General features: G+C 53.4%; 5 protein-coding genes across 6 annotated transcripts; 3 read left to right on the forward strand and 2 right to left on the reverse strand.

Annotated features, from left to right (window-relative positions):
• Positions 1-737: 737 nt before the first annotated feature.
• On the forward strand, positions 738-5,205 carry SIRT7 (sirtuin 7). Its single transcript, XM_048965094.1, has 10 exons — positions 738-884; positions 969-1,106; positions 1,668-1,772; positions 2,766-2,836; positions 2,995-3,067; positions 3,519-3,617; positions 4,095-4,331; positions 4,577-4,657; positions 4,746-4,852; positions 4,926-5,205. Exons 1-10 carry the CDS (start codon positions 789-791, stop codon positions 5,116-5,118), a joined length of 1,200 nt encoding a protein of 399 aa, XP_048821051.1. The 5' UTR covers positions 738-788; the 3' UTR covers positions 5,119-5,205.
• Positions 5,206-5,233: 28 nt separating this feature from the next.
• Positions 5,234-15,751, forward strand: PCYT2 (phosphate cytidylyltransferase 2, ethanolamine). Of its 2 annotated transcripts, XM_048965095.1 has the most exons (13): positions 5,234-5,343; positions 5,704-5,792; positions 6,356-6,517; positions 8,359-8,425; positions 8,855-8,939; positions 10,002-10,046; positions 11,461-11,599; positions 12,030-12,112; positions 12,286-12,363; positions 12,919-12,984; positions 13,237-13,302; positions 13,756-13,844; positions 14,532-15,751. In XM_048965095.1, exons 1-13 carry the CDS (start codon positions 5,273-5,275, stop codon positions 14,620-14,622), a joined length of 1,131 nt encoding a protein of 376 aa, XP_048821052.1. In that variant the 5' UTR covers positions 5,234-5,272; the 3' UTR covers positions 14,623-15,751. The 2 variants fall into 2 exon arrangements, with proteins under 2 accessions (XP_048821052.1, XP_048821053.1); XM_048965096.1 differs by lacking the exon at positions 10,002-10,046.
• Positions 15,752-17,866: 2,115 nt separating this feature from the next.
• On the reverse strand, positions 17,867-18,531 carry NPB (neuropeptide B). The gene is made up of 2 exons (XM_048965085.1): positions 18,171-18,531; positions 17,867-18,041 (listed from the first exon to the last, which is right to left on the reverse strand). Exons 1-2 carry the CDS (start codon positions 18,405-18,407, stop codon positions 17,913-17,915), a joined length of 366 nt encoding a protein of 121 aa, XP_048821042.1. The 5' UTR covers positions 18,408-18,531; the 3' UTR covers positions 17,867-17,912.
• ANAPC11 (anaphase promoting complex subunit 11) lies at positions 18,441-19,006 on the reverse strand. The gene is made up of 2 exons (XM_048965086.1): positions 18,778-19,006; positions 18,441-18,694 (listed from the first exon to the last, which is right to left on the reverse strand). Exons 1-2 carry the CDS (start codon positions 18,884-18,886, stop codon positions 18,549-18,551), a joined length of 255 nt encoding a protein of 84 aa, XP_048821043.1. The 5' UTR covers positions 18,887-19,006; the 3' UTR covers positions 18,441-18,548.
• A 3-nt stretch (positions 19,007-19,009) lies between these two features.
• ALYREF (Aly/REF export factor) lies at positions 19,010-23,740 on the forward strand. Its single transcript, XM_048965082.1, has 6 exons — positions 19,010-19,301; positions 19,499-19,630; positions 21,938-22,085; positions 22,167-22,230; positions 22,390-22,567; positions 23,457-23,740. The coding sequence occupies exons 1-6, from the start codon at positions 19,071-19,073 to the stop codon at positions 23,469-23,471; spliced, it is 768 nt and encodes a 255-aa protein (XP_048821039.1). The 5' UTR covers positions 19,010-19,070; the 3' UTR covers positions 23,472-23,740.
• The last annotated feature ends 37 nt before the right edge of the window (positions 23,741-23,777 follow it).

Consider the following 23,777-nt stretch of genomic DNA (forward strand, 5'->3'; position numbering starts at 1 on the left):
TCTCTCTCTCTCTCGTATATAGCGTTCTGGAGTGTGGCAGTTCTTGTTCCTGAGGTGCTCGTCCGTTCGGTTTCCTGCTGTGAAGGGTGTTGTGTTTTCTTTCTCCTTTCCCGGTACATTTTTGATGCAGTGGTTGGGAGGTGGGGCCCGGCCCCAGCCGCCCTCTAAGGAACCATGAAGCGTGTCCCCTGCAGCGGCCCGGCCGGGCGGGGCTTTGTGTATCGTGTGGTGAATCGTGTCGAGTGACTCCTGCGTCGTGCTGCGCCGGTGGGCAGCGCCGTCCCGAGGGAGCGGGGCGGGGAGGGCGCGAGGGCCGAGGTCGGAGCCGCCGCGCTGCCCTTCCCGGGCCCGGCGGGGCGCCGCCCTCAGACGAGCACCGCCCGGAGGGACCGCGGGGCTCCGGCGGGACCCGCCGTGCCGTTGGCCCGTCCCGGCCCCGGGTCTGTCCGCTGTCCGGGGGTGGGGTGCAGCGAGGCCGCGGTTGGCGGGCGGGAGGCGGTATTTATTGCTAAGTTATTGCCCCGCGCGGCGACGGCGGGCGTTATTTATTGCTGTACATAGTGTTCGTCTGCCGGCGCGGCCGCCGTTGTTTTGTACATGACAATAAACAGCTTTCAAACACCACGGCCCGGCGCTTCCTTTGCGGCGTGGTTCGCCGCCGCGCGAGGGGGCGCTGCTGCGCACCGCGGGGCGGGAGGGGCCGGAAGCGGCGCTCGGCCGCGCTCTCCGAGAGGAAGCGGCTTCTCGCGTCCGGCGTCCGACAGCGGAAGTGGGGCGCTTCCGGCGCGATGGCGGCCGGCGGCAGCCTCAGCCGCTCGGAGCGCAAGGCGGCGGCACGCGCCGAGATCCTTCAGCAGGAGGAGCAGCGAGACCGGCGGAGACAGGTACGGTACGGCACGGCGCGGCGCGGCGCCCCTCGGTCCGCCCGCGCGGCCGGGCTGCCGTGACGCGCTGCGTGTGCCGGGCAGGTTTCCCGCATCTGGAGGAAGCCGCCGGCGGAACGGAGCCCCGAGGAGTGTCAGGTGCTGAGCGAGAGCGAGGACATCGTCCGGGAGCTGGAGAGGCGCCGCAAGAGGCGCGAGCGGCTGCGCCGACGGCAGGAGGAGGTGGGCGCCAGGCGGGGGCGGGCCGGGCCCGATGGGTGCGGCTCCGGGGCCGCGTCGGAGCCGCCGCGCGCCGGTGCTGCGGGGGCCGCGGCCGCGGGGAGGGGCTTTGCGCTCCGGGTTGCCGCGGGCGCTGAGCTCCTCCTGCTGCGGGGGGAGTTCTGCGGCACAACTGACGGTACCGCCTTCCCAGGAGTGCCCCCGTCCCTCGGGACCGCGCCCTGCTGTGCCGGTCCTCGGCTGATCTCCCTGCACCGGCCTTGCTTCTTGCAGCTGCCAACCTCTTCCGAAATGCGTTTGGTTCTCTGAGTGGCCGTGCCACCTGGGAGGGCTGTATCTGTGTGTGCTGCTATCCAGAAACCTTCTTCCCTTGGTCTTTCATAGATAATACAGATGGCAAACGCCCACGTTCTTCTAGTTAGGAGACCTTTTGATAATATTCCTTCTGATAATATTTGTCTGCTGCATTCCCTGGCTAGGATGGACCCATATCAAAATGTCCAAGCAGCTCTCTGTTCTTTCAGGCTCAGCGACATGCTGAAACTTCCCATTTGCATTTCCTAGGTATGTGATGAGCCAGAGGAGCTAAAGAGAAAGGTCACTGAGCTGGCTGCTGCTATCCGGAACGCCAAGCACCTTGTCATCTACACAGGAGCAGGGATCAGTACGGTAGGATTCTTTGGGGGTGAGTGGCTGGAGCTTTGGGAGCTCCTTCAGGAGCGTTGCGATGTTTGAACTCTGTTTTTTGTGGATTCCAAGTGACCACAGGATATCATAGAATCATAGAATGGCCTGGGTTGAAAAGGACCGCAATGATCATCAAGTTTCAACCCCCTGCTACGTGCAGGGTTGCCAACCACCAGACCAGGCTGCCCAGAAGATATTTGGGATTCTGTATTAACACTGTTGAACTACAAACCATGACCAAGATGTTAATTAATTTGCATCTTGGGATGTTCCTGCTGGCCAAGAGATTCTGAGGCTGCATCACCTCTATGCAAAGAACGAGCTTTTAAAATAAGATCAGTAGTCTGTCTTCAGTCGAGTTAAGTTAAAAAGTTCAGCTGCTTTTGCTGCAAAACCTAAAAGAAGTGATAGCTGCTCAATGCTGTCTGCATTAATAAACGATTCAGAAACAATGAGTGCTTACTAGAAGTTAAAAATGATGGTTTAAAAAATGGTTCCTGTGGCCTCTTATGAGAATGGAAATCTGGAGCTGCCTCTTCGCATGTCACATTTGTCACTTTTGTCTGAACTCTGAAATGGGAACCTCATTGTTCCTCCCCTTTTCTGCAATCTCAGCTGATAGAGACATAGACACTTCTTTTAAAGAACGCTGAGTGTTCTTTAAATGAGTTTAGTGTAAATAATAAAAGGTTCAAGGACTGTGTTCTGTCTGGGGGAGTGGGAGGTTCCTAGGGGAGAAGAGTTTTCTGGAGGGATTTCATAGTGGTGTTATTGGAGAAAATAAATACTGGAGGTGAAATTGAGAACTGCAAGGTAGGAAAAGAGCTCCCTATAATTAGGAGAACTTTGAGTGAATGAAAAAGCAGCAGTGAATGCAGTGCCTCACTGTCCTGGGTGAGGCCAGGTTGATGTGTTGGTGGACAAGAGGTAGGAACTTTCGGGTCAGGCCGTGCTTTGTCTCTCTCCATGACACAGGCAGCTTCGATCCCAGACTACCGAGGCCCCAATGGCATTTGGACATTGCTGCAGAAGGGCAGGAGCATCAGGTAAGGTGACTGTAGTGAACTTTTCCTTTCTCTTTCCTGGAGGGACAGTTCTGCAGCTACTCAGGAGATGAATTCTGAGCTGCCCAGCAGACAGCTGATACTGAAAGAGAGTGTTAATGGTCATTTCTTACTCTTTATTTTTCTCTGCCTCTTGTCAGTGCTACAGATCTGAGTGAGGCAGAGCCCACGCTCACCCATATGAGCATTGCTTGCCTACACAAGCATAACCTGGTAAGATTTCTTTTTCTGTACATGACTTGTGCTCCACTGTCACAGTATAATAAATCAGATAAAAAAGAAAAAGGATATTTTTCACAGTACTTCATAACTGTTGTTCTCAGTGAGGTGTCTGTGTTTCTGTATAGCTGAGCCTTCATCAGGCCATGTCCAGACTATGGCTCCAGCATCTTTTTCCCTCATGCCTTTTTTTAATAGCTTATGTTTGCCTCCTGCTAAGGCTGTGGTCTGGGGACGTGGCCACAAAGCCTGCCAGGCCTAACAGCTGTATTTAGCAGGAATCTCTCTGCTTAGTTTTCACAGAGTTCTACTCTGTGCTTTTCTACTGCTAGCTCAGTATATTGAAGCAGAACTATTTATTGCACACTGAGATGTTACCTGCATTGGAACCACGCTTTCAGAGTCTTCTCTGTGTGTGTTATTTCAATGTTTTGCTCTCTTCCAGGTGCAGCACGTGGTATCTCAAAACTGTGATGGGCTGCACCTGCGAAGTGGGTTACCTAGATCAGCAATATCTGAGCTTCATGGAAACATGTACATAGAGGTGAGCAGCTAGGAAAGGACAAAGGCACTGTCAGTACTGGCCTCTTAAAAAAGACAATGGTAACTGTTTCTCCCTCCCTGACTCAAAAATTAGTACAAGGGCTACTCTCAGCTTAGTTTGTATCTTTAGTTTGCCAGTTTTTTGGTAAACTAGTTAGCAAACTCCACAATCGAGTTTTCTGTACAAGCTGGCAGTTCTCTCTCTGTATTTGCTAGAGCCTTCTGCTTCTGAGTGCAGTTCTTCAGGCGTTGCCTGAAAACCCCTCCTATTGACCAGGCAGCCCTGCCCCCTGTAATTCCACTCACTAATTGAGCGTTTCTGAACGTTTCCAAGTTAGCATCTAAACACAGATTATTCCTTCTACTGCTTCCAGGTCTGTTGTCCCCAAAAGGTGCTTTTCTCTGAGGTGTGGCTGCATCCCTGGGCTCAAATGGACCAGATCCTGACAATACAACATTTTTCCTTCCTGTGCTACAGGTCTGCACTTCGTGTACCCCCAACAGAGAGTACGTGCGAGTCTTTGATGTGACAGAACGCACAGCCCTGCACAAGCATCACACTGGCAGGCTGTGCCACAAGTGCGGGGCACAGTTGAGAGATACAATCGTCCACTTTGGGGAGAAGGGGACACTGACACAGCCCCTGAACTGGGAAGCAGCAACAGAAGCTGCAAGCAAAGCAGATGTGATTCTTTGTCTGGGTTCCAGCTTAAAGGTAACTTTAGAGACTCGGTGAAGATTGTTAGCAGCATTCCCTCTTGGTGATACACCTTGGTGCTGAGCAGTCTCCTCCCAAACAGACAACTGTAAACTCTGGTGTCAGGATTCGCCCACCATCTGTGTGATAGTCTCTCTTCCTCCCTCTTTCCCTTCCTGGTAATACATTCCTTTTCCTCTCGCTGATATGGTTCACGGTTACGTGTGCCTTTGGCTGTGCTGATCATTTCTATTTTGTGGCAGGTTTTGAAAAAATACCCCCGGCTTTGGTGCATGAGCAAACCTCCACCTCGTCGTCCAAAGCTGTACATCGTGAACCTCCAGGTGAGCGCCTTCCCGGTGCTGGGCAGGGAGGTTGGGTGAAGCCCCTCGCAGCGGTTGCTGCAGCACGTGTCCTGCTGTCACCTCGCAGTGGACGCCCAAGGACGACCTGGCTGCCCTAAAGCTGCATGGCCGCTGCGACGACGTCATGCGGCTGCTGATGGAGGAGCTGGGCCTGCAGATCCCCGGCTACGACCGGTGAGCTGGTGGGGACCGGGGGGGACGGGACGGCCACCGCGAGCCCCCCGCCCTCACCTCCTCCTCTCCGCAGGGCGAGGGACCCCATCTTCGCGCTGGCCGAGCCGCTGCGCCCCGACGAGGAGGGCACGCACTCCCGGAAGCCGGTGGCCCCGCCGCAGGGCGTCGAGCCGGCCGCGGCACCGCGGGACGAACATCCCACCCGGCCCGGCGGCTGGTTGGGCCGCGGCTGCGCCAAGGGCACCCGGCGCAGGAAGAGCAACTGACGGCGGGGGCGGGGCGGGGCGAAACGGAGCGCGGGGCGTCGGCTCGCCCCGACCGCCGGTGCTGACGCGCCCCAAGATGGCGGCGGGGGCGGGCGCGGGGCGGGGCGGGCGGGAGGTCCCGCTCGGCGGCGGTGCCGCCGGTGACAGCGCGGCCATGCTGCGCAACGGGGCGGCGGGGGGCGGCGCGGCGGCACAGCGGCCCGTGCGCGTCTGGTGCGACGGCTGGTGAGTGCGGGCGGGAATAAAGCGTCTCGGCTGCGCTGCGCCTCTGCTCCTCTGTCACCGCCACCGGGGTTGCAGGTGGGGGGGGGGGAAGAGCGGGAGGGGCTGCGCGCTGGGGGCCGCGGGCGCTTTGCCGGCCGTCCCCACGACAGCCGCGGCCCGGAGCTCCGCGCCGTCGGTGGGTGCCGCGCGGGCGGGTGGGGGCGAGACGCCGCCCCGGGAGCCGACGGCGATGGCGTGAATCGCGGCGCCGCGATGGGCAGCAGGGAGACTCCGAACCCCCGAGCGCCGCCGGAGGAAGGTCGCCGTGCGCAGCCCCTGAGCTCGGCGCGTCCCCGGCGCTGAGAGCCTTTGTCTTTGCAGCTATGACATGGTGCACTACGGCCACTCCAACCAGCTGCGCCAGGCGCGGGCCATGGGCGATTATCTGATCGTGGGAGTGCACACGGACGGTAAGAGGTCGCTCGGCTTTGCGCCTCTCGGTGTTACCGGCGGCGCTCATCCCGCGTCTCCCCGGGAGCGGCGGTGCCGGCACACCGTCGGGCGGTGCCGTGCTGCGCTTTGCTGAGCTGCTGTCGCTGCTCTTGGAGGTGCGATCTGTTCTGCTGAAGCCACTGGACCGGCTGAGGGTCAGCCCGGGGCCGCGAGCACAAACTGAGAAACTCGAACCTAGATGAGAGTTAAGTGCTAGGAATTAATTCCTGCTTGTGAGCGTGGATCTGAAATCAGTTTATGGATGCAGCTTGCAATGTAGGGTGAAGCCGTGTATCAGGCATCCTGCTGGGAGCTGCATTGCCAAGCAATGCCCTTGGGAAGCAGTATTTGGGTGTGAGGAGTCACTAACACCTTGTGCCTATAGAGGGAACCCCAGCGCCTTTACCACACGCTCACAAATGCGATGGAATAAAAACCATTCCTGAACTCACTGGGCCTTTCCTGCATGCTATAAACGCCCCTCAAGCTTCTCTTGCTGCAGACTGTACTTCTAACTGGGTTTTCTCTCTCTCTCACCCAGAGGAGATCGCCAAACATAAGGGCCCCCCCGTCTTCACGCAGGAGGAGAGGTACAAGATGGTGCAAGCCATCAAGTGGGTGGATGAGATTGCGCCTGGGGCTCCTTATGTCACCACACTGGAAACCTTGGACAAATATAACTGCGATTTCTGTGTGCATGGTGGTGAGTGATGCTCTTGAGGTGGATTGGTACGAAGAAGGGCCCCGTAGGGCTCGTGTGCTCTTGGTTTTCCGGCTGCAAAGCAAGGAGCTGCCTGACTCATGTGAAAGTTAACTCGTGTGTACAGACTGTGGCAGTGCCTGTGCTGGTCTGTACAGGTTCTCCCATTCAGGAATTTTGGAGAAATGGGTTCACAGGTGTTGGGACAGCAGTGTGATTCCTTGGCTTTAAGCACCCGTTTCACTTCCAAAGATGAAATGCGCTGACAGTTGTCCTGAGATTACCCTTAAAACTTGCAAGAGCTGTACATGAAAGGAATATGTGTTTACACCAGCTAGATGTGAAAAACGCTGTTATGAGGTTAGGTGTGCAAAGCCAGAGTCATTTATGTCTGCTTATCCTGAGATGAGATCAGATCTGAAAAGCTTCGGTCTCTTGATCTAGCTGAGAAGCTCCTAAAGCGCTTAGCTGGCCCTGTACTCAGACCTCGTTCTGCTTAGGAACATTTTTCAGCATACAGTCACTGAAGAGAGGCAGTGTTCTGGGGAAACATTCCTGCTTTTGTACTCTGTCCCTTCCTTGGACTATTCACGCTTGTTCAGTTTCGGCCCCTCCTCCCTCCCCTTCCAAAGGTATTTTGTTAATTTAATCGGGCACAATCTTTGCACTCTTTCTCTTATCCTTCCTCATTTGATCCCAGCAACCTATTGATAAGGCAAGCATTTCATTCAATGCAAATAAATTGTTAATCTTCAATAAGATAGATACGTGGGTTTTTTTTTTTCACGTGGACAAGACGACTATTGCATTCCTTGTTAGCTTAATTGCCTGTCCTGAATGCACGTTTTGTGTTCGTGACCCTTTGCTAGGGCTGGTGAGGGATTAGCAGAACAGAGGCGTGCTGGTGGCCTTTGCTCCAGATTCGCTGCTTTGATCCCTTCTGCCAATCTTTCTGTCCTTCCACCTGGATAGCATTCATGGATGCTGTATTTTGGCCGGGCTGTGGTTCTGCAGAAGATAGGTTTTGAAATAGCTGGGCTTAGCATGGGAAAGTAGCAGACAGCAAACCTGCTGCTGCTGCTTCTCTCCTGGCACAGGGCTCATTTCTGTCCCTGTGCCCTGAAGGGAGGGAGAGGGGTTTTAGGAGAGCTTTCTTGAGTGTGCCACTGCAGTTGTGCAAGGAAGACAGGAGTTACCTGTGCTGTAAACAAGGGATTAGGCTGAATGAAGCCAGCGTAGGTTTTCACTTGTTAAGTCTTTTAAACTGTCATTAAAAGGAGGAGAGAAGTGCTTTCTGTAGAATGAGTTGGGACCCATGCCAAAGCTGAACCAGAGCTGATTCTGGAGGAGTTGAAGGGATATATTAAATATCTTTGTAGAAGTGCCATCGCTGAGGGACCGAGCAATGATGCACTGTTTAACTGACTGAGGAAGAGTTGTAATGTGAACTAACAGCTCAACACAGTGCTGGAGAAGTTAGTTCAGGTGCTTTTAGCACAGACTGATGGTGGCTGTTGTTACTCAGAGAGCAATTCAGTCATGCCTGCGGTTGGATTTGCTCGCAGGGCAATGAGCTCTTGTTTCCTGGGGTATCTAATGAACAGCAGGCCAGATTGCTAGTAGACTTTAGCACTGGGAGCACGCTTGTCCCTACAGACAGATTTATTTTCAAGCCCACGACGTTTCTGTGGAGGTGTGGGACATACCCCATGTGCTGTGATGCAGGCTGTAGGGGTTCTAGTCTGCCTTACATGGCAGATGTATTCCTCTGCAGCCGTAATTCTAACGTAGCTGCTGTGCAGGGAGGTTTGGAGCACAGCTCTGAGGCTTTCCTCTTTCTGCAGATGACATCACCTTAACGATAGATGGCAAGGACACCTATGAGGAAGTGAAGACAGCCGGGCGATACAGGTACTGCTGTGTAGCTTCCTACCCTGTGCTGGGCAGAGTTTCTGGGTGTTCCCATCCTGGAGGGAGCTCAGATGAAGACAGCTGTCTTCAGGTCGCACTTCAGCTTTGCTGTGAGATGTGTCAGAGCTTTAGCTGCTTCAGCCATTTTGGCTTCCAGAAGGTGATGCAGTCCAGCAGCTGTTCTTGGTCAGCTCTGGGGGTTAGCTCTGTTGGGAAGTCTGGGCCAGGTAGGTTTTCCTCATGTCACCCATTGCTGCGGAGGCCCAGCAGGCGAGTGGTGTCCTTTATATCAAGAGCAGGTAGCAGGAAGATGTCGCTCAGGATGATTGCTGGTTTGGATAGATCAGATTTCACAGGTGTAACAGTGGGGAGAGGAAGAGGCTCGTGCTTCTGTGGCATCAGCTTTGTCCTTTGCTTATCTCCCTGCAGGGAATGCAAACGCACTCAAGGTGTGTCCACTACCGACCTCGTTGGCCGCATGCTGCTCATGACTAAGGCTCACCACAGCAACATAGTGAGTCACAGGGCTTTGGGTGGGAGTTTGGAGTCCAGGGCGTATGTCGGCTCTTGCCTTCCACTGCTCCAAAATGGCAGTGGAGCTCCTGGGCCTGGCTCCCATATCCATGGAGGACTGGCAAGCTGGCTGTGGGCAAAACACTCTTTGTATTTACTTAAGCCTTTACTTAAACCTGCCTGAAATCACAGCGTACAGCCCGTGGTGCTTTGGTAACGCGTATGGAAATAAAACTTTGATTCTCCCTTGATTGGCGTGAGCTTCAGGAATGAAAATGCTGGCTAGCCTATGGCTTCTGTGATTGTGGAATTACAGAGTGCAGCCACGTTGATCTAACAGCTCAGTGCTGCCAGAATTGGAAGTTCTTCCTTCTCACCGAGCTGCACGCTTCTGCCTTTTGCTGTCTCTGAATCTTATCAGACCTTTCTTGAGTCTCCTCAGCTCACTACCTGGTGGATTGCTAACGTAACCAAAGCAAAAGCAAGGAAGCAGTGTTCTGTAGGTTAATGAATTGAATAGACTCAGTAAATGAGCAATGCACTGAATGGATTAACTGAGAAACAGCAGGGAGGAGACAACGTGGAAACGAGAATTCAGAGGTGGAGGGAGGTCTTTCTTTTAGTGTGCTGAGCTGTTAGATTGGCTTAGCTGTAATAATGCAACTTCACACCACGATGCGACACAGCATCGCTATCTGTCTGCAGACAGCTGAGCCCATCCCTGGTGGAGTGTCTTTGCAAAAAGAAGGGACACAGTCCTGCTAGGGGCTTGCACAGTCAAGAGAGGACAGAGGTGTGCAATGTTATCCAGCTGTGCAGGTTGAGCAAGAGCCGCTGTCGCTGTGTGATGCCAGGCTGAGGTCAGATAAGGAGGTTTCATCTGACTCATGCTGGGACACGACCCTGGTTTAGATATTCACTCCTTTGTTAGTATTTAGTGGCGGAGATCAACGATACGCAGCCTCAGCGTGGACTTCCCAGCACTTCTGCCACACACAAGCGTATTTTTGATTGGATGAGCTGTGTGAGTGCTTCAACATTTTGATTCTTTATCTCCCTTCAGGATGAGGACCTAGACTATCGGAAGCACACTGACAACTTTGGGAAGGTAATGTGAGTTCTGGTCGGAGACATCTGGTTGTTGGCCTGTCTGAGAAGGATTCCAAATGTGCTTTTTGGCCTGTATTGCAGGCTTGGTTTTTCCTCTGCATGTGTTAGTAACCTCAGTAAATCTCTGCCACCCCCATACTGGTGTAGCCAGTGAGATAGGCAGGTGTGGCTGCACAAGCCCTGCAGTACTGCTGTAGTGAATGATGTTTAGTGGCACCACAGAGCTCCACCTGTTGAGGCTTTGCTGTTTGGCTGGCTTGCTTGTGAAGCCTTTATTGCCACTTCCTTTGCAATGCAGGTACCCAGGGTTCCAGCAGAGGGACAGGTTCTGTGGGTTCTCCTTTTAGTACTTATGTTTTTACAGGTGTTGCCTTAGGTCTGGGAAGGATTTATGTAGCAGCACGTAGTTAGCATTCCATGCAGCCTGGTCTTAAGTAGCAGAGTGTTCCTGCTGGGGCTCTCTGCTGTCATGTTCAGCTCATCATACCCTGGGCTACTTCTAAAGAGCTGTCTGTCTTTTTTTGCCTTTTTTTTTTTTCCTTCCTGAGTGTTATGTTGTTCCTCATTAACAACCACCTGTGCCTAAACCTGAGCAGGTTTTCTGCTTGTTGGGGTTTTGCTGACCACACTGAATTGTTCTCCATCATGTTACCTGTTTTAAGCAGGCTTTTGGGGGTCTGTTGCTCCATATTAGCAGTTTCCTGGTTCTTGGATTTAGAGAAACATGTATGGACACTAAGCACTCTGCATGACCCCTGCCAGAAGTGTACCAGCTTCTGCATACTGTTTATGTGGTTTGCCCTAGTCTTGGCTGAACTGTGTTTGTTCTTTCAAGGCTTTTAGAGCTGTTCACATTAGGGGAGCAAAGCGAAGTAGAGGCTGGGGCCAGCGACCAGAAGTGCTTCATGGTAGGGCTCAGCCTCCACCCTTTGGTTTCGCTGTGTCTGGGCTCTGGCTGCTGGAGCGGAGGTGGTTCTCCTCCTGCTTAGCATACTGCCCTGCCAGGTAAAGGGGTAGGCTGCCCTACAGCTTGAAAAGAGCTTTTGCATAAAAGGAGTTTGGTAGTTTGTGTGTTGTGCACCTGTTCTGTCGGTAACCCTGCCTCTCCTGGAAGTCCTGGTCTGCCCTGTTGCCTTCCTCCTTCCTAAGTTTTCCTCTCAGCATTTCCTTAGCTGGCTGTGGAGGGGATGATTTATGCTGTGTTTGACAGAGAGAAAGGGGCTTTGGTGAGATCACACAAACATCTGGTGCTGGGAACGTGGACAGTGCAAGCTAAGAGCTGCGATGTTTGCTCACGAATTAAAACACAATCATGCCTGCTGCTGTGTTCTGGTGCTGTGTTTTGGGTTTTTTTTTTCCAAATCCCCTCCTGGAGCCTGAAAAGGAAGCGTGTGTGATGTGTGTTTTCCTAGGGACCAAAAGGTCACAGTCCTTGGACCGGTGTCTCGCAGTTCCTGCAGACATCTCAGAAGATCATCCAGTTTGCGTCAGGGAAGGAACCACAGCCAGGAGACACTATCATCTATGTGGCTGGAGCCTTTGACCTGTTCCGTATCCTTGACTCTGTTTTGTCAGGAAAATGGTGTTGCTCTGTTTGATGTTCTTGTATTTAAGGCACCAGAACAGGATGTCTCGAGGTCTGGCTGTCTTAGACCAAATGACAGCTGTTAGAAAGCACGAGGTGCGTAGAGCAGGCACTTCAACCTTGGGACAGTGCTGGAGTGCCCCAAATGGGTAGAAATTCTGGACAGAGGCAAAGTTGTGTCCATGTAAGGTGGAGCTGGAAAGGTGGCTGGCTTTTGCCCAGAACCTGAGAGCCAGAGGGGAAAGCAGTGAAGTGCCAGTAGTTCAAAGGCAAAAAGCAGTTGGGAAATAAACCCCTTGGGATTAATATATTCTGCTGTGGTTTCCTAATGCGTGTGTTTCTGGCTTCCTTTCCCCATTTTCTATGTGAGCTTCAATTCCTTAAATAGTTCTCCAGATATTGGGCATGTAGATTTCCTGGAGAAGGTTCACCAGCTGGCAGAGAGACCCTACATCATTGCTGGGCTGCACTTCGACCAGGTTTGTGATGTTCAAAGGCAGAACAGCTTGGCTGCTGTTCCTTCTGAAACAAGCAGGCTGTGCTCCGGGAGAAAGGGAAGGGTTGTATTGGCTGGTACAGAATGCTTGTATTAGGAGAGAGTGAAAAGGAAGAGGATCACATTGTTTTAATTTTGACTGATGCTTTGCCTTAGGAAGTAAATCGTTACAAAGGGAAGAATTATCCCATCATGAACATCCACGAGAGAACACTCAGTGTCTTGGCCTGCAGGGTAAGTGCCTGCAGCTCTGTCCCTTTGTGCTGTTCCAGAAGTTGCTGAGATGACATTCTTCACTCATAGCTAACAGCCCTGCCTGAATTCTTTAGAATGTGCTGAGAAGGCAAAGACAGGACTGATTGCTTCCTGCTACCAGAGCTGTGCTCCCAAGGAGGCACTTGGCTTAGCTGTCATCCCAACTAACCCGAGTCAGTGAATCCATCCACATCTTCCACCAGCAGTGAAAAGGCAGAGTGCTGCTCTGCTCTATGCAGAGACACCTGCATTGTTGCAGAAAACCATCTCCTTTCTGCAACAGGGAAGAAACACAGGGGGGCTCAGAAAAGTGTGCTCTGAGCAGTTAATATGGGGATTTGCTGTATGATGCCTGCCAGAAAGCGTCGTCCTTAGTGGAACAAAAAGATGCTGTGTGACAAATAGTGGCTGCTGAACTCACCTTCTGCTTGGGCTCATAACTCTATAACCAGATAACCTCCTCGAGTGCTTTGTTTTGTTTAAAACCAACCAACCAACCAACCCTAATAATAACCTAAACTCTCTGTTTTGTAGTATGTCTCAGAAGTGGTGATTGGAGCCCCCTATGCTGTCACTGCTGATCTGCTGGATCACTTCAAGGTGAGTCTTTGTGTATGGATGTACACAAGGATGTTGGGTTTTGACGTGCATAGAGAGCTAAAATGGCACTGGAGAGCAGCAGAGCAACGAAGGGTTCTGCTCAGTGTGTTTAGGGAAGCTCTGGCTGGAGACTGAGCCTCCAGGTTCTGATGTTGGTTTTCCTCATGTCCCACCTCTGCTTAGTGAGTGACAGAGTTACTGTCACCTTCTGGAGGGATGTGATGGTGTCAGTGACTTTGTCCCTCTCTCTAGGTAACTCTTGTGTGTCATGGGATGACTGAGGTGGTTCCAGACAAGGATGGTTCTGATCCATATGAGGTAAGGTGCCAACTACTGCAGCCTGTGCTTTGTCATGATGGGTGACAGGTATGGTTTTGTTCATGCTCCTGGGCTGAGATGTGAATGGCAGTGCTTGCTACCAGCACATCCTGGGCAGCTGGCTCTGTTTTTACCCACCCCTCAGGGAGCTACTTGTATCATCCACAACAGCCCCATTCTTTAAGTCACTGTTTTGCCTGTTTTCCATACCTTCATGGCAGAATGAGAAATCTGGTGATCCTTGCTCGGTGCCAATCCCTCGCTCAGCTCCTGACTGCATTACGTTTTGCTTCTGGCAATAATTCAGTCTGTATCCGAGGAGATCATCTTGTGCTGTGCCTGGCTGAGCACCCACAGGGCCTTCTGGACCCTCTGCTCAGCTCTCATTTATGGAGCTGTAAATTGGAGGTCCTGCGTGTTCCTTGCAGACAAATCTGCTGTGTTTGTCCACAGGAACCGAAGAGACGTGGCATTTTCCAGCTCGTGGACAGTGGCAGCAATCTCACCACAGATTTAATTGTGCAGAGAATCATCAAGAACAGGTTGGCTTTCTTCATCTCTTAGTTCTGTTCAGTCCTGCTTGTCTGAGGACTGATTGATGGGATTGAGCAGAAAGAAGAAGGGAGTAATTAAGGCACAGAAGAGGAGATCAGTGAACGTGGTCCTTCCTCTTCTGTAGCTTTGTTTTGGAACTTTTGGTGGGCTGCTTCATTGTGAATTTACCAGACTGTATAGGAAAAGGAACAGCTGAACTGTTCTGCAAAAGAATGTGCTTCACAGCATGTTTTATTGCTTTGCCTCTTCTATCAGTGAAGATATTTCCGTGCTGTCTTCTTGTGGATTCAGCATACTGCTTCTTTGCAAGCTTTGCTCTTTTAAGCTTGAGCCCTTCACCTCCAATGACCCCAGTTCAGATCAGTTGTCAGTTTGAATTTGCTGTTGCAGCATTAAGTGGTTTGCTCAGGACAGACCAAGTGTGGAATAGCAGCATCTTCTGCAGAGAGTGAACTGAGTGTGGTGTGAGCAGAGTGGGAGCCTAGGATTTGAGTGATCGTGGCACCCCTGGAAATCTCTCAGAGCTGGCTCTCAAATTGGAGGGTGGTGGGTCGTGATGGGGCTTCTGAAAAACAGAACAAAACTGCAGAGGAGAGGGCAATACTCTCCTGTTCCAGGTGGTTTTAGTCTCCTAAAGTCTGGATAAGACTGATGGTATTTTATGATTGATGCAGGCTGGAGTTTGAAGCCAGGAACCAGAAGAAGGAAGCCAAAGAGCTGGCAGTATTGGAGGCCATGAAGAGACTGGAGGAGGAGAAGCATTAGACCAGCAGGGAGCTGATGCGTTGCTCACAGAACGCCGCAGCGTCACCTTCTGGAGGAGCAGGGAGCTCTTCTGGGAAGGACTGAGCGAGGGCAGCACTGCCGGTGTGCTCAGGATGTGCTGCCCTGCCCTGTCCTGCACTAATTATGCAGACGTAATGAGTTGGGATCTTGTTGCCTAGTTCTTCCTCTGTTAATCAGCCACTGTTCCCTTTTCCAGGAGAAGATTTGAGAAAAGGAAAAAAAAAAAAGAAATAATGTTTTTAATTATAACTAACGTTTTAACATGTTGATGTGCTTTTACTTTCTGCCATTTCTGGCTTTTAGAAGATTGGAAATGGAGCAGCTGCTCAGGCCCCTCCTGCCCCCATCCACGTTCTGCTGTCCTGATCAGAGTCTGCATTTCGGAGCAGCCCTTCGGGCAGTGGTGCAGACTGGAGGGGGAACGCACACAGCCCAGCAGTTCTGTGAGCTTTGGGCTGGGGAGGCCAGGCCCGTCGCTGTGCCTCCTGCTGGTGGTGCTTCTTGGCTGCTGCCTCTACACAAACTCCAGACCCAAACTGCTGCTGGTTTAACTAGATAAAGCCTTTCTCCAGCTGTGCCCGGTGCCGGTGAATCATTTACTTCACAGTGACAGGCAGCAGCTTGGCATCTGCTGGGGGGGCACAGAGAGCCTCTCAGGCCTGATGTTCTCCCTGGTGAGTTGAGGAATTTCTCTTGCACAAGGCTGGAGCATGCAGGGGGGGCTCTTACCAACAGCTTCTCCTGCCATGAGATGAGCAGGACTCAGTGCTCCCCATGGGCTGTGCCTGGGGCTGTGCTTGCTGCTGCTGCCGGAGCGCACCTTGTGCCTGACAGATGTTACTGAGACGAGTGACCCTGTGGGCTGGAATTCTACTGCTATTTTGTGAGGGTTGAAGTGCAGCACGTTTACCTCCTGCGGGGCTCTGCAGGGCCTGAGGAGGTCTGCGAAGAGCTGGGTGCTGGGCTGAGCCCTTCTCTGCCTCGTACATTCCAGGGTGCTGTGCTCGGCCTTTCCCTGCACTGTGCTGTACCATCCCCTCCATGCCCATTCTTTTGTCCTCTGTTGTAAACTTCTGTTGCTGATCATTAATAAAAGAGTTGAAGAGTTGTCTGTTGGTCTCTTTTGTCCTCGAGTCTGGGTGCCTGACTTTGGCAGTTGCATTAGCCGTGACAGACACGCAGTTGAGATTCTCCTGGTGCCTCGGTGCACTGTGGTGTGCAGGCAGCCCTGCGGGGTCCATCCTGCCCACAGTTTGTGCAGATGGGCTGCAGAGCCTCAAGGCCTCACATCAGTGCCATCTGCATAATTGAACGTGTCATCTGTCACAAGGTGCTGCCGCGATCAAACCATCCACCTGTGTGGGAGCACTCGGCCTCCCCATGGGGTGGGAATGGGAGAACTGTGGGGCTCCTGTCTTCTCCCGGAGCTCCTTGGGCACATCTGATGGGAGCAGTAGGTTCACCTTAGTCCCCAGTGTTGGGTCTGACCCACTTCTCTGCCGCTCTGCTGTCCCATGCTGCTCTCAGAGTTGAGGCTTCTGCCTCGCTGACCCCCAGCTCCCCACTGCCGAGCAGCACCGTGCAGCCATCATCACAACCACCTCCGCCTCAGTGACAAATTGACCCCAGGCTGAGAGCATCTGCATGCAATGAGCCGCCCCCAGCACCAACGCAGGTACTGCTGTTATTAAAAAATGACAAAACCATTCCATTTCTGATCCTGGTGCGTGGGTACGTGCCTGCTGGTGTCACTTAACTGCCAGAGAAGCTGCAGCTTCGCTTGCTCAGATGGGTGTGTGGTGAGTGGCATTCTGTGCAGCTGCTCACTGCTATTTCTAAGCAGAAAACTTTTGCACATGACATCTCCTACCTCAGGTGCCTGCGGGCCCTTTTAATTCTCCTTCCAAGTCTGCATTTGCTCACATCCCAAGAGTCCCAGAGGGCAACAATGAGTGTGGAGTCAAAATGAAGAAATAAATTAAATGAATTTAAAATCTGTGACTGACTGAGTAATTTTGTGGGTATTTTTTTGTTCATTTGTTATTTTATTTGTTCTTTTTCCTTCCTTTCCCAAGTGCAGCTCAGAGCTTCGGCTCCGGCATCAACCCCAAGGCAGCTGCCCCTGTGAAGCGCAGTGCTGTGAGCGGTGGCAGCGGTGCTGGGTATGTGGGGCTGTGTAGGGCCCTGGGTGGGGGCACGGTGGGGTGGAGGCACCTTCACAGCGTGGGGCTGAATCAGTCTGCAGACAATTCAGCCCCATCTCTTGCTCAAGGGCTCCAAAGCCTGGGTCTGCATGCTTGGGTGCAGGGTGTTGCCCTGGCTGGGGGTGGTGACCATTGGGGTACTGCTGCACCCAGGTCCTGCTGCCAGAGCCCAGTCTGAGCACCCTGGGGTTGGGCCTTTGCCTGCAGGCAAAGATGGGGGTAGCAGGTCCCCTCCTGGGGCAGTAATTTGCTGGTTGCAGTCAGTTATTTTTCTACTGGGGATGGGAACAGCCAAGGGCACCCAAAAGTACCATCCCTGCCCCTCTAGGACAGTTGGACTGCAGGGTTGAGGCTGTGCCAGTGCTGTCATGAGCTCTTACAGATGTGTGAACCTAGAGGCTGAGGTCTCAGCAGTGGCAGTGCTGGGTTTGTGTGGGGTCAGTGTGTGGATCCCCCCGATCTCAGTCCATGGCATCCCCCACCCCAGCGTAAAGTCCTTCCTCAGTTTGGCTTGGCGAGGTACAACCCCCCTCCCTCCCCCAGCTTCAGATACATCTCCTGTATTGCTCAGAGAACTGCAGACATGGCAGGGAGGGGTAGGGGCTTATCAGCCATGTGAAAGAAACTTTCCCTCTGCACCAGCTCTGCTCACAGGCACTGTGCTCAGAGCTGGGTTGCTCCAAGCACTGGCAGATCCCCACTTCCCACTGTGGATCCTTGTGCCCATCTGTCCAACCAAGGTGGGCAGTGTTCCAGCTCTGACACTCGGTTTCAAAGGGTTCCCTCTCCCTGCACTGTTTTTTTTGCCTTCAGCTCAGCAACGGAGCTTCAGCTTGGGCTTTGTCCCCCAGTACCCGTGGCACTACCGAAGCTCTTACCCACACAGTCCTGGGTGGGCACTGCTTCTCAGGGCATGTATCTGGCAGGGCCCCCCCCTGTACTCCAGATCCTGGTGGGCTCCCCCCAGCCCTGAGGGCTTCCAGGAGCACCTCTATTCCCTCAAGGACAGACAAGATCTCTCCATTCCATGCGCATTTATTGTTACTGTAGAGCCACAGTGCTGCCTCAGACGCCTGCACACTCCGTGGAGACCAAGGACACAGTCACAGCTGCTCTGCACTGGAGAGCACCGGGGACCCCCGGCAGCAGCCGGCAGCTCCGTAGCTTGGGGTTCACATCTGTCACACACGGCACCTGTAGGGAGAGCATCACAGAGACCCGTGCTCCTGGGTGGGAACGTTGGAGTGGGGCTGCCCACGGAGCCCCGCAGGTGGGCAGTCCCAGTCCCAGCACATTCCATGACCAGAGCATCCTGGTACTCACCATGGTGCGGAGCGGAGCAGCGAGTCCGACATGGAGCGCTGCGGGGCGGCGCTGGGCAGCAACTTCGCTGTCGGAGCGGCGGCTGTAGGGCAAGCGGTGGAGACCGGAAAGCAGTCCCGAGGCTCTGCCCACCGGGTAGGAGAGGGGCGCGGCCGCCTGCCGGTACCAGGATGCGGCGGGGCGGCAGAGCAGCGCCACGGCTACGGCCAGAACCAGGCAGCGGGTGGCGCGCATCATGCCAGACGGAGCGCAGCGCTCCGAAACGCCGCCGCCGCCGCCTCTTTATGGCCGCGCCCGCCCCCGCCGCACAGCCCGAGGGAAACCGCCGCTCTCCGCCCACGGAGCCGGGAGAGGAGCGGCGGACGGGGGCGGAGGGGATCACTCCTTGAACTTCCACTCCTGGCGGCACATGGGGCAGTGCTGCTGCACCTGCTGCGAGTGCAGCCACTTCAGGATGCAGTGCATGTGGAAGCAATGCGAGCACTGTCCCCACACCAGCGGGCAGTCGTCCCCGGGCACTTTGCCTGCGGCGCGGACACAGCGTCAGGACGGGCCCCGCCGCACCGGGCCGCGCACCGAGCCGCGCACCGAGCCGCGCCGCACTCACAGTCGGGGCAGCAGCCGTTGAAGGCCATGCGGCAGATACCGCAGTTTTCGTCGTTCGCCACCCACAGCCAAGAGGCGACGCCGCTCCAGCTCCGCACCTTCACCCGCATCGCCGCCGGAAGTGCCGCCCGCCGGCTCACACCGCGCCGCCGGAAGTGCCGCCCACCGCCCCACAAGGCCCCGCGAATCTGAACGCGCGCGAGCACCGCGCCTCCGCCGCCGGCCCTGCCTCTTCCGCTTCCGGCGTCAGCGCAGCGCGGCCGGAAGCGCAGGCCCCGGAGCGGAGCCGCCATCATGGCCGACAAGATGGACATGTCCCTGGACGATATCATTAAGCTCAACCGAAGCCAGCGCGGCGGCGGCCGGGGCGGTGGCCGGGGCGGCCGGGGCCGAGGCGGCGTCACCCGCGGGGGCGGGCCCGGTCGGGGCGGCGTGGGAGCCGGGCGAGCGGGCGGCGGCCCCGTGCGGAACAGGCCGGTGATGGCCCGGGGCGGCGGCAGGAATCGGCCCGCGCCGTATAGCCGGGTACGGGCCGGGAGCGGGGGCGGTATCTGGTCGGCGGGGCCCGGAGGGAGCGGGCCGGTCCGCGGGGCGGGAGGGGGCGGCGGCGGTTCCTGGACGGGGTGGGGGCGGTGGGGCGGTTGGCCCTTTGTCTGTTGCCGGCAGCCGGGCCGTGCCGGCGGGCCCCGGCGCCGCTCAGCAAGGCGTCCCTGTCGTTGCAGCCGAAACAGCTCCCCGAGAAGTGGCAGCACGACCTCTTCGACAGCGGTTTTGGGGCGGGCGCTGGCGTGGAGACCGGCGGGAAGCTGCTCGTCTCCAACTTGGACTTCGGCGTCTCAGATGCGGATATCCAGGTACGGGCTCGGGGTTGTTCCCGGGGGGTTTCATTCATAACATTGGTGCTGGATGCTGGGGGTGGCTGCAGGAGCACTGCTGGCCCTGCTCCCACTGCAAGGGCCCTCTGTACGGTGCTTGGCCTTGTGCTGCAGGCACTGCTGGGGCCCTGTTCTGAGGAGTTCGAGTGGCTGTATTTAGAAAAGCCACGGTCTTTATGGGGCTGTAGATAATCGCATAATAAATGGCTCTGCCATGATGTTGTGTGGGGGAAGCTGCCTTAGCTCAGTCTTGCTATGACTGCAGAGCTTGTCGCAGGCTGTGTGAGCTTTTAAGGTTTGGGTAATTCCAGAGGTTCAGTAACTGTGTGTGTGCATCTGTTGGCTATGTTTTCATAGTACTTGTTGATGTACTTTCTTTGTTAAAAGCTGTGTTTTGTTCAGTGGCAAGGTGTTCTTATAGATGCATCAGTGACAGAAGTCTGATTTATGAGGGAGTACCTGCTCACTCATGCTGCCATTTCCACAATTACCATGTGTATCTTGTGACAGCTGAATGTTCTAGCTGAGGTACCAACTGCAGCTAAATCCCTTGTTCCTGCTATGCCCTGGGTGCAGGCTGTCTGCAGCAGGGCTGAGGCAGGCAGGGCTCAGTGTGCCTGCACAGCTGTGGGGCTGCTTCACCTGTGGGCAGCAAGATGTTCAGAAACATCTGCAAATCCAAGGAGCATCCACTCTGGAGGGTTTTGCTGACTTAGTCACGTTGCAAAGAGCTTTGGATGGTTTCTGGTCCTTGTGTCTCCACCAGAGAAAGAAAAAAAAAAAAAAAAAAAAGAAATCATTTTTATGTTTTCTTCCTCTGTTAATTCATTCCTGTTCACCCCTATGCCAATCTCTGTGCATCAGGAGAATTGGAAGTGGGCTTTTTTAGGTCACCTATTTATTGAGTGATGCACTTAAAATCGCTGTTCTTTCCTCAAGTAAGTTTAGTTGAAATAAATTTCCTGTTTGCTGTAATCAGGCCCAACACGTAAAATGTGAATCTGTAAAGTATCTCAATGTAAGGAATTTGTGTGTTTTGTTTGTGGCAGTTGAGAGAGTTTTCTTCCCACAGTTGGCTTGGACTGCAGGAGCAGACAAACTTGTGCATGTGTTATATGTAGCAGCAAAGCAGACTTAATGGGCTTGTGCCTCTTTGTTACTGCCCATCTTATAATTTCCCACTAAGCTGCACTGATTCTTTGTTTCCGTGCTGATCGTGTCATTAATATGGCACTGCACAGCTCAATGCTGTCTGGAGGAACGAGGGGCTGGAGGGAGCCTTGCACATCTTGCTCTTGGAGGAGGCTGTGTGGTGCTGTGGCTCCAGTTTCTCTGCAGGACGAGGAAGTGATGAAGCACCTCTCCTCCCGTGTGGTGCTGTCTTCCAGAAAGCTTGTTGAGTGCTGTGCTAATGTTTCATATCCAGTAGATGGACACAATGGAGAAACTTACTGGCAAGCTTGCCTAAAGTGCAGCTGGCTTCAGAAGTGAAAATATTTATAGTGCTCTTTTCAAATGCTTGGATAGGAATTCGTAGAGGTGGCTGGAATAGTGTTCAGGCTCTGCTGCAGGTGATGTGAAAGGCAGCCTGTGGTGTCCACTTTGGACACCTGACAATTCTGTGCATTGGGAGCTTTTGAAGCATGGGGTGTAGGTAAAAACTTGCAGAGTAGTGAGATGTCCCTAGATGGTGTACTAGATGTAGCATCTGAAACAAAATGGATGGCTCCACTGTTGCAGTCTTCCATCACTTGTGATGGTGAATGATGTACTTCAGTAGAAGACTTCCTGGTTTCAGTTTATTCAGAAACATCCCTAAGCTCTGGGAGGGACTATGCTTTAAATTGCACCTGGTCTAGCAAAGCTTTTAAGAAAAAAGAAGTCTAGCTCATAGAAATTGTGATTATTTTATGAATTTCTGCATTTGTATGGATGATCTTTCCTTGGGAAATTGATTAGGGTCTGGATTATTTTCAAACAGTGTCTCTGTTGATTCAACCTTGAGAAAAGACCTGGGAAAAGGAGCAGGTCAGCACACCTTGAGGCTGCTTTGTTTACAGGCACCCTTCAGGCGGTGGATATGAAGTCCTGTTTGTTTCTGCCACCTGTGGCTGCTTTTTTGGAACTCTTTAATGGCTTGTGTTCCTTCTTTCATTGGTGCCTTTTGTGAGATGTCAGGGAATGTACATGTGATCGGTGAAAGCGGGAGCTGCCTGTGCTTTGTCTGGGCTGCTTGGTGTTTGTGGCACTGACTGAAGCATCCTCGCTTCTCCCTCTGTTTCTCAGGAACTCTTTGCAGAATTTGGGACCTTGAAGAAGGCGGCAGTGCACTACGACAGATCTGGGCGCAGTCTAGGGACAGCAGATGTGCATTTTGAAAGGAAAGCAGATGCTCTGAAAGCTATGAAGCAGTACAATGGAGTCCCCTTGGATGGTGAGTCTCTGTGGCTGTCGCGTGCTCCTCTGCACACGTTTGTGTACCTGCTCACAGAGTAACTGGCTGCTTTTCCTGCAGGGCGTCCCATGAACATTCAGCTGGTTACATCACAGATAGACACACAGAGGAGACCAGCACAGAGGTGAGAAGCCGTACTGCCGCGGGAGTCGCTGTGTCAGTCAGCACGGCAGTGAACAGGCCTGTTTAGGAAGCATGGATCCTCCTCGTGTCCTGCAAACTTCTGAGTGCCTGTTGGGGTTAACCAGAATGCACTATAACAGTTGCTTTTTAAAAATCACAGCGTAAACAGAGGTGGCATGACCAGAAACCGTGGTGGTACAGGAGGATTTGGTGGTGGAGGTACCAGGCGAGGTAGTCGTGGTGGGAGCAGAGGGAGAGGCAGAGGGGCTGGAAGAACTTCCAAACAGCAGCTCTCTGCAGAAGAACTAGATGCACAGCTGGATGCTTACAATGCCAGGGTAAGTGCTGCTTGCATGATGTTCACAGGTACCCTGCGGTGTCTTTTTGACAAACTTTGGCAGCTGGCTGGAAAGAGAAATTGTTTTTCAGGTCATTGGACTTAAATAGCCTCCCTCTAAAGCTGAGCATTGCCCTGTTCCTGTAGCTGCCTTAGCTCTCCAGAACTACTGTTGCTCATAAGTAAGAAATAGCCCCTTTTCCAACTTCCCCTGGCTTGTTGCAACCTGTGTCAGCCAGAATTGGCAGTAGCCAAGATGTGTAATGAACTAAAGCTATGGACCAAAGCCCAGAGAGATGATAGGCTAGAAAAATGAAAAACAGAAAGAACAAACACATGAAATAACTGCCTTGGTACTAAGAAGAGGAAAGAAGTCAATGATGATCACAGCCTGCAAGACCCTAATGCAGAGCTGGATGAGCAGAGCAATGCATGTGGTTTCTTTCATTCAGAATGAGCTCAAATGTTGTGCCACAGCAAGACTGAAGTCTTAACTGAGAATCAAATTTGTGCATGATGTAGTGCATCATGAAACATGCTGGTCTATGTTGTAGAAATGGGATTAAACGAAGCGATAGCATGGATAAAGTGAGATGGATTCTAGAAACATGGCTGTGGAAATGTGGTTTAGAGCAGTGCTCTCTGAAACTGGAGGTGCTTAAATGATGATAGTTAGAAAAGGCTTTAGGTTGAGGAGCGAGAAGTGTGATGTAGGGAGTTTGCCCAGGTGCAGGTCAGGTCTGGCCAGTAGGCACTGTGGCGCTGGGGTTGGGGCTGCATCTCTGCTACTGAAGCTGCAGCATCCTAGGGTTGGCAGCCAGGGCTGGGAGGGTCGGGGCTGGGGGGAGGGTTGTGGTGGGCTGCTGACGCTCCTCTCTGCTCTCTTCTAGATGGACACCAGCTAAAGTGGCGAGCAGTGCATGGAAGGACTCCAGACATCTCATTCCATGCTCTGTGGCGGGAGGGGTGTGCGACTGTGGCTACTAATATCAAGGATGGAATTTGTTTTACTTTTATGTTTTGGAATAGGTTTTAAACTCATGTAAAGGTTTTTTTTAATTCTGAAGCAGACCCGTTTTGTACCGAGTTATTTTTGGGATAAATTTTACTGGTTGCCTGTTGGGCCGAGGTGGCTTTTTCACCTTTGCCGTAATAAAATAGAACCGTGTCTAGAGCTCTGCCTGCTCCCTGGCGGCCGCTGCCGCCCCGTC

This window comes from Lagopus muta, chromosome 18 (genome assembly GCF_023343835.1).
Source record: "Lagopus muta isolate bLagMut1 chromosome 18, bLagMut1 primary, whole genome shotgun sequence".
Lineage (NCBI taxonomy): Eukaryota > Metazoa > Chordata > Aves > Galliformes > Phasianidae > Lagopus > Lagopus muta.

What these genes read in the sequence shown, in the direction of transcription:
- PCYT2 (XM_048965095.1), top strand. Translation starts at nt 5,273, where the DNA reads ATGCTGCGCAACGGGGCGGCGGGGGGCGGCGCGGCGGCACAGCGGCCC. An exon ending in CGCGTCTGGTGCGACGGCTG is followed by an intron (nt 5,344 to 5,703) that starts GTGAGTGCGGGC and finishes TTGTCTTTGCAG; the next exon opens with CTATGACATGGTGCACTACG. An exon ending in ACACTGACAACTTTGGGAAG is followed by an intron (nt 10,047 to 11,460) that starts GTAATGTGAGTT and finishes GTGTTTTCCTAG; the next exon opens with GGACCAAAAGGTCACAGTCC.
- SIRT7 (XM_048965094.1), top strand. Translation starts at nt 789, where the DNA reads ATGGCGGCCGGCGGCAGCCTCAGCCGCTCGGAGCGCAAGGCGGCGGCA. An exon ending in AGCGAGACCGGCGGAGACAG is followed by an intron (nt 885 to 968) that starts GTACGGTACGGC and finishes TGTGCCGGGCAG; the next exon opens with GTTTCCCGCATCTGGAGGAA. An exon ending in CAGAAGGGCAGGAGCATCAG is followed by an intron (nt 2,837 to 2,994) that starts GTAAGGTGACTG and finishes GCCTCTTGTCAG; the next exon opens with TGCTACAGATCTGAGTGAGG.
- ALYREF (XM_048965082.1), top strand. Translation starts at nt 19,071, where the DNA reads ATGGCCGACAAGATGGACATGTCCCTGGACGATATCATTAAGCTCAAC. An exon ending in TCTCAGATGCGGATATCCAG is followed by an intron (nt 19,631 to 21,937) that starts GTACGGGCTCGG and finishes TCTGTTTCTCAG; the next exon opens with GAACTCTTTGCAGAATTTGG. An exon ending in CAGAGGAGACCAGCACAGAG is followed by an intron (nt 22,231 to 22,389) that starts GTGAGAAGCCGT and finishes TAAAAATCACAG; the next exon opens with CGTAAACAGAGGTGGCATGA.
- ANAPC11 (XM_048965086.1), bottom strand. Translation starts at nt 18,886, where the DNA reads ATGCGGGTGAAGGTGCGGAGCTGGAGCGGCGTCGCCTCTTGGCTGTGG. An exon ending in CAACGGCTGCTGCCCCGACT is followed by an intron (nt 18,695 to 18,777) that starts GTGAGTGCGGCG and finishes TCCGCGCCGCAG; the next exon opens with GCAAAGTGCCCGGGGACGAC.
- NPB (XM_048965085.1), bottom strand. Translation starts at nt 18,407, where the DNA reads ATGATGCGCGCCACCCGCTGCCTGGTTCTGGCCGTAGCCGTGGCGCTG. An exon ending in CTGCTCCGCTCCGCACCATG is followed by an intron (nt 18,042 to 18,170) that starts GTGAGTACCAGG and finishes CTCTCCCTACAG; the next exon opens with GTGCCGTGTGTGACAGATGT.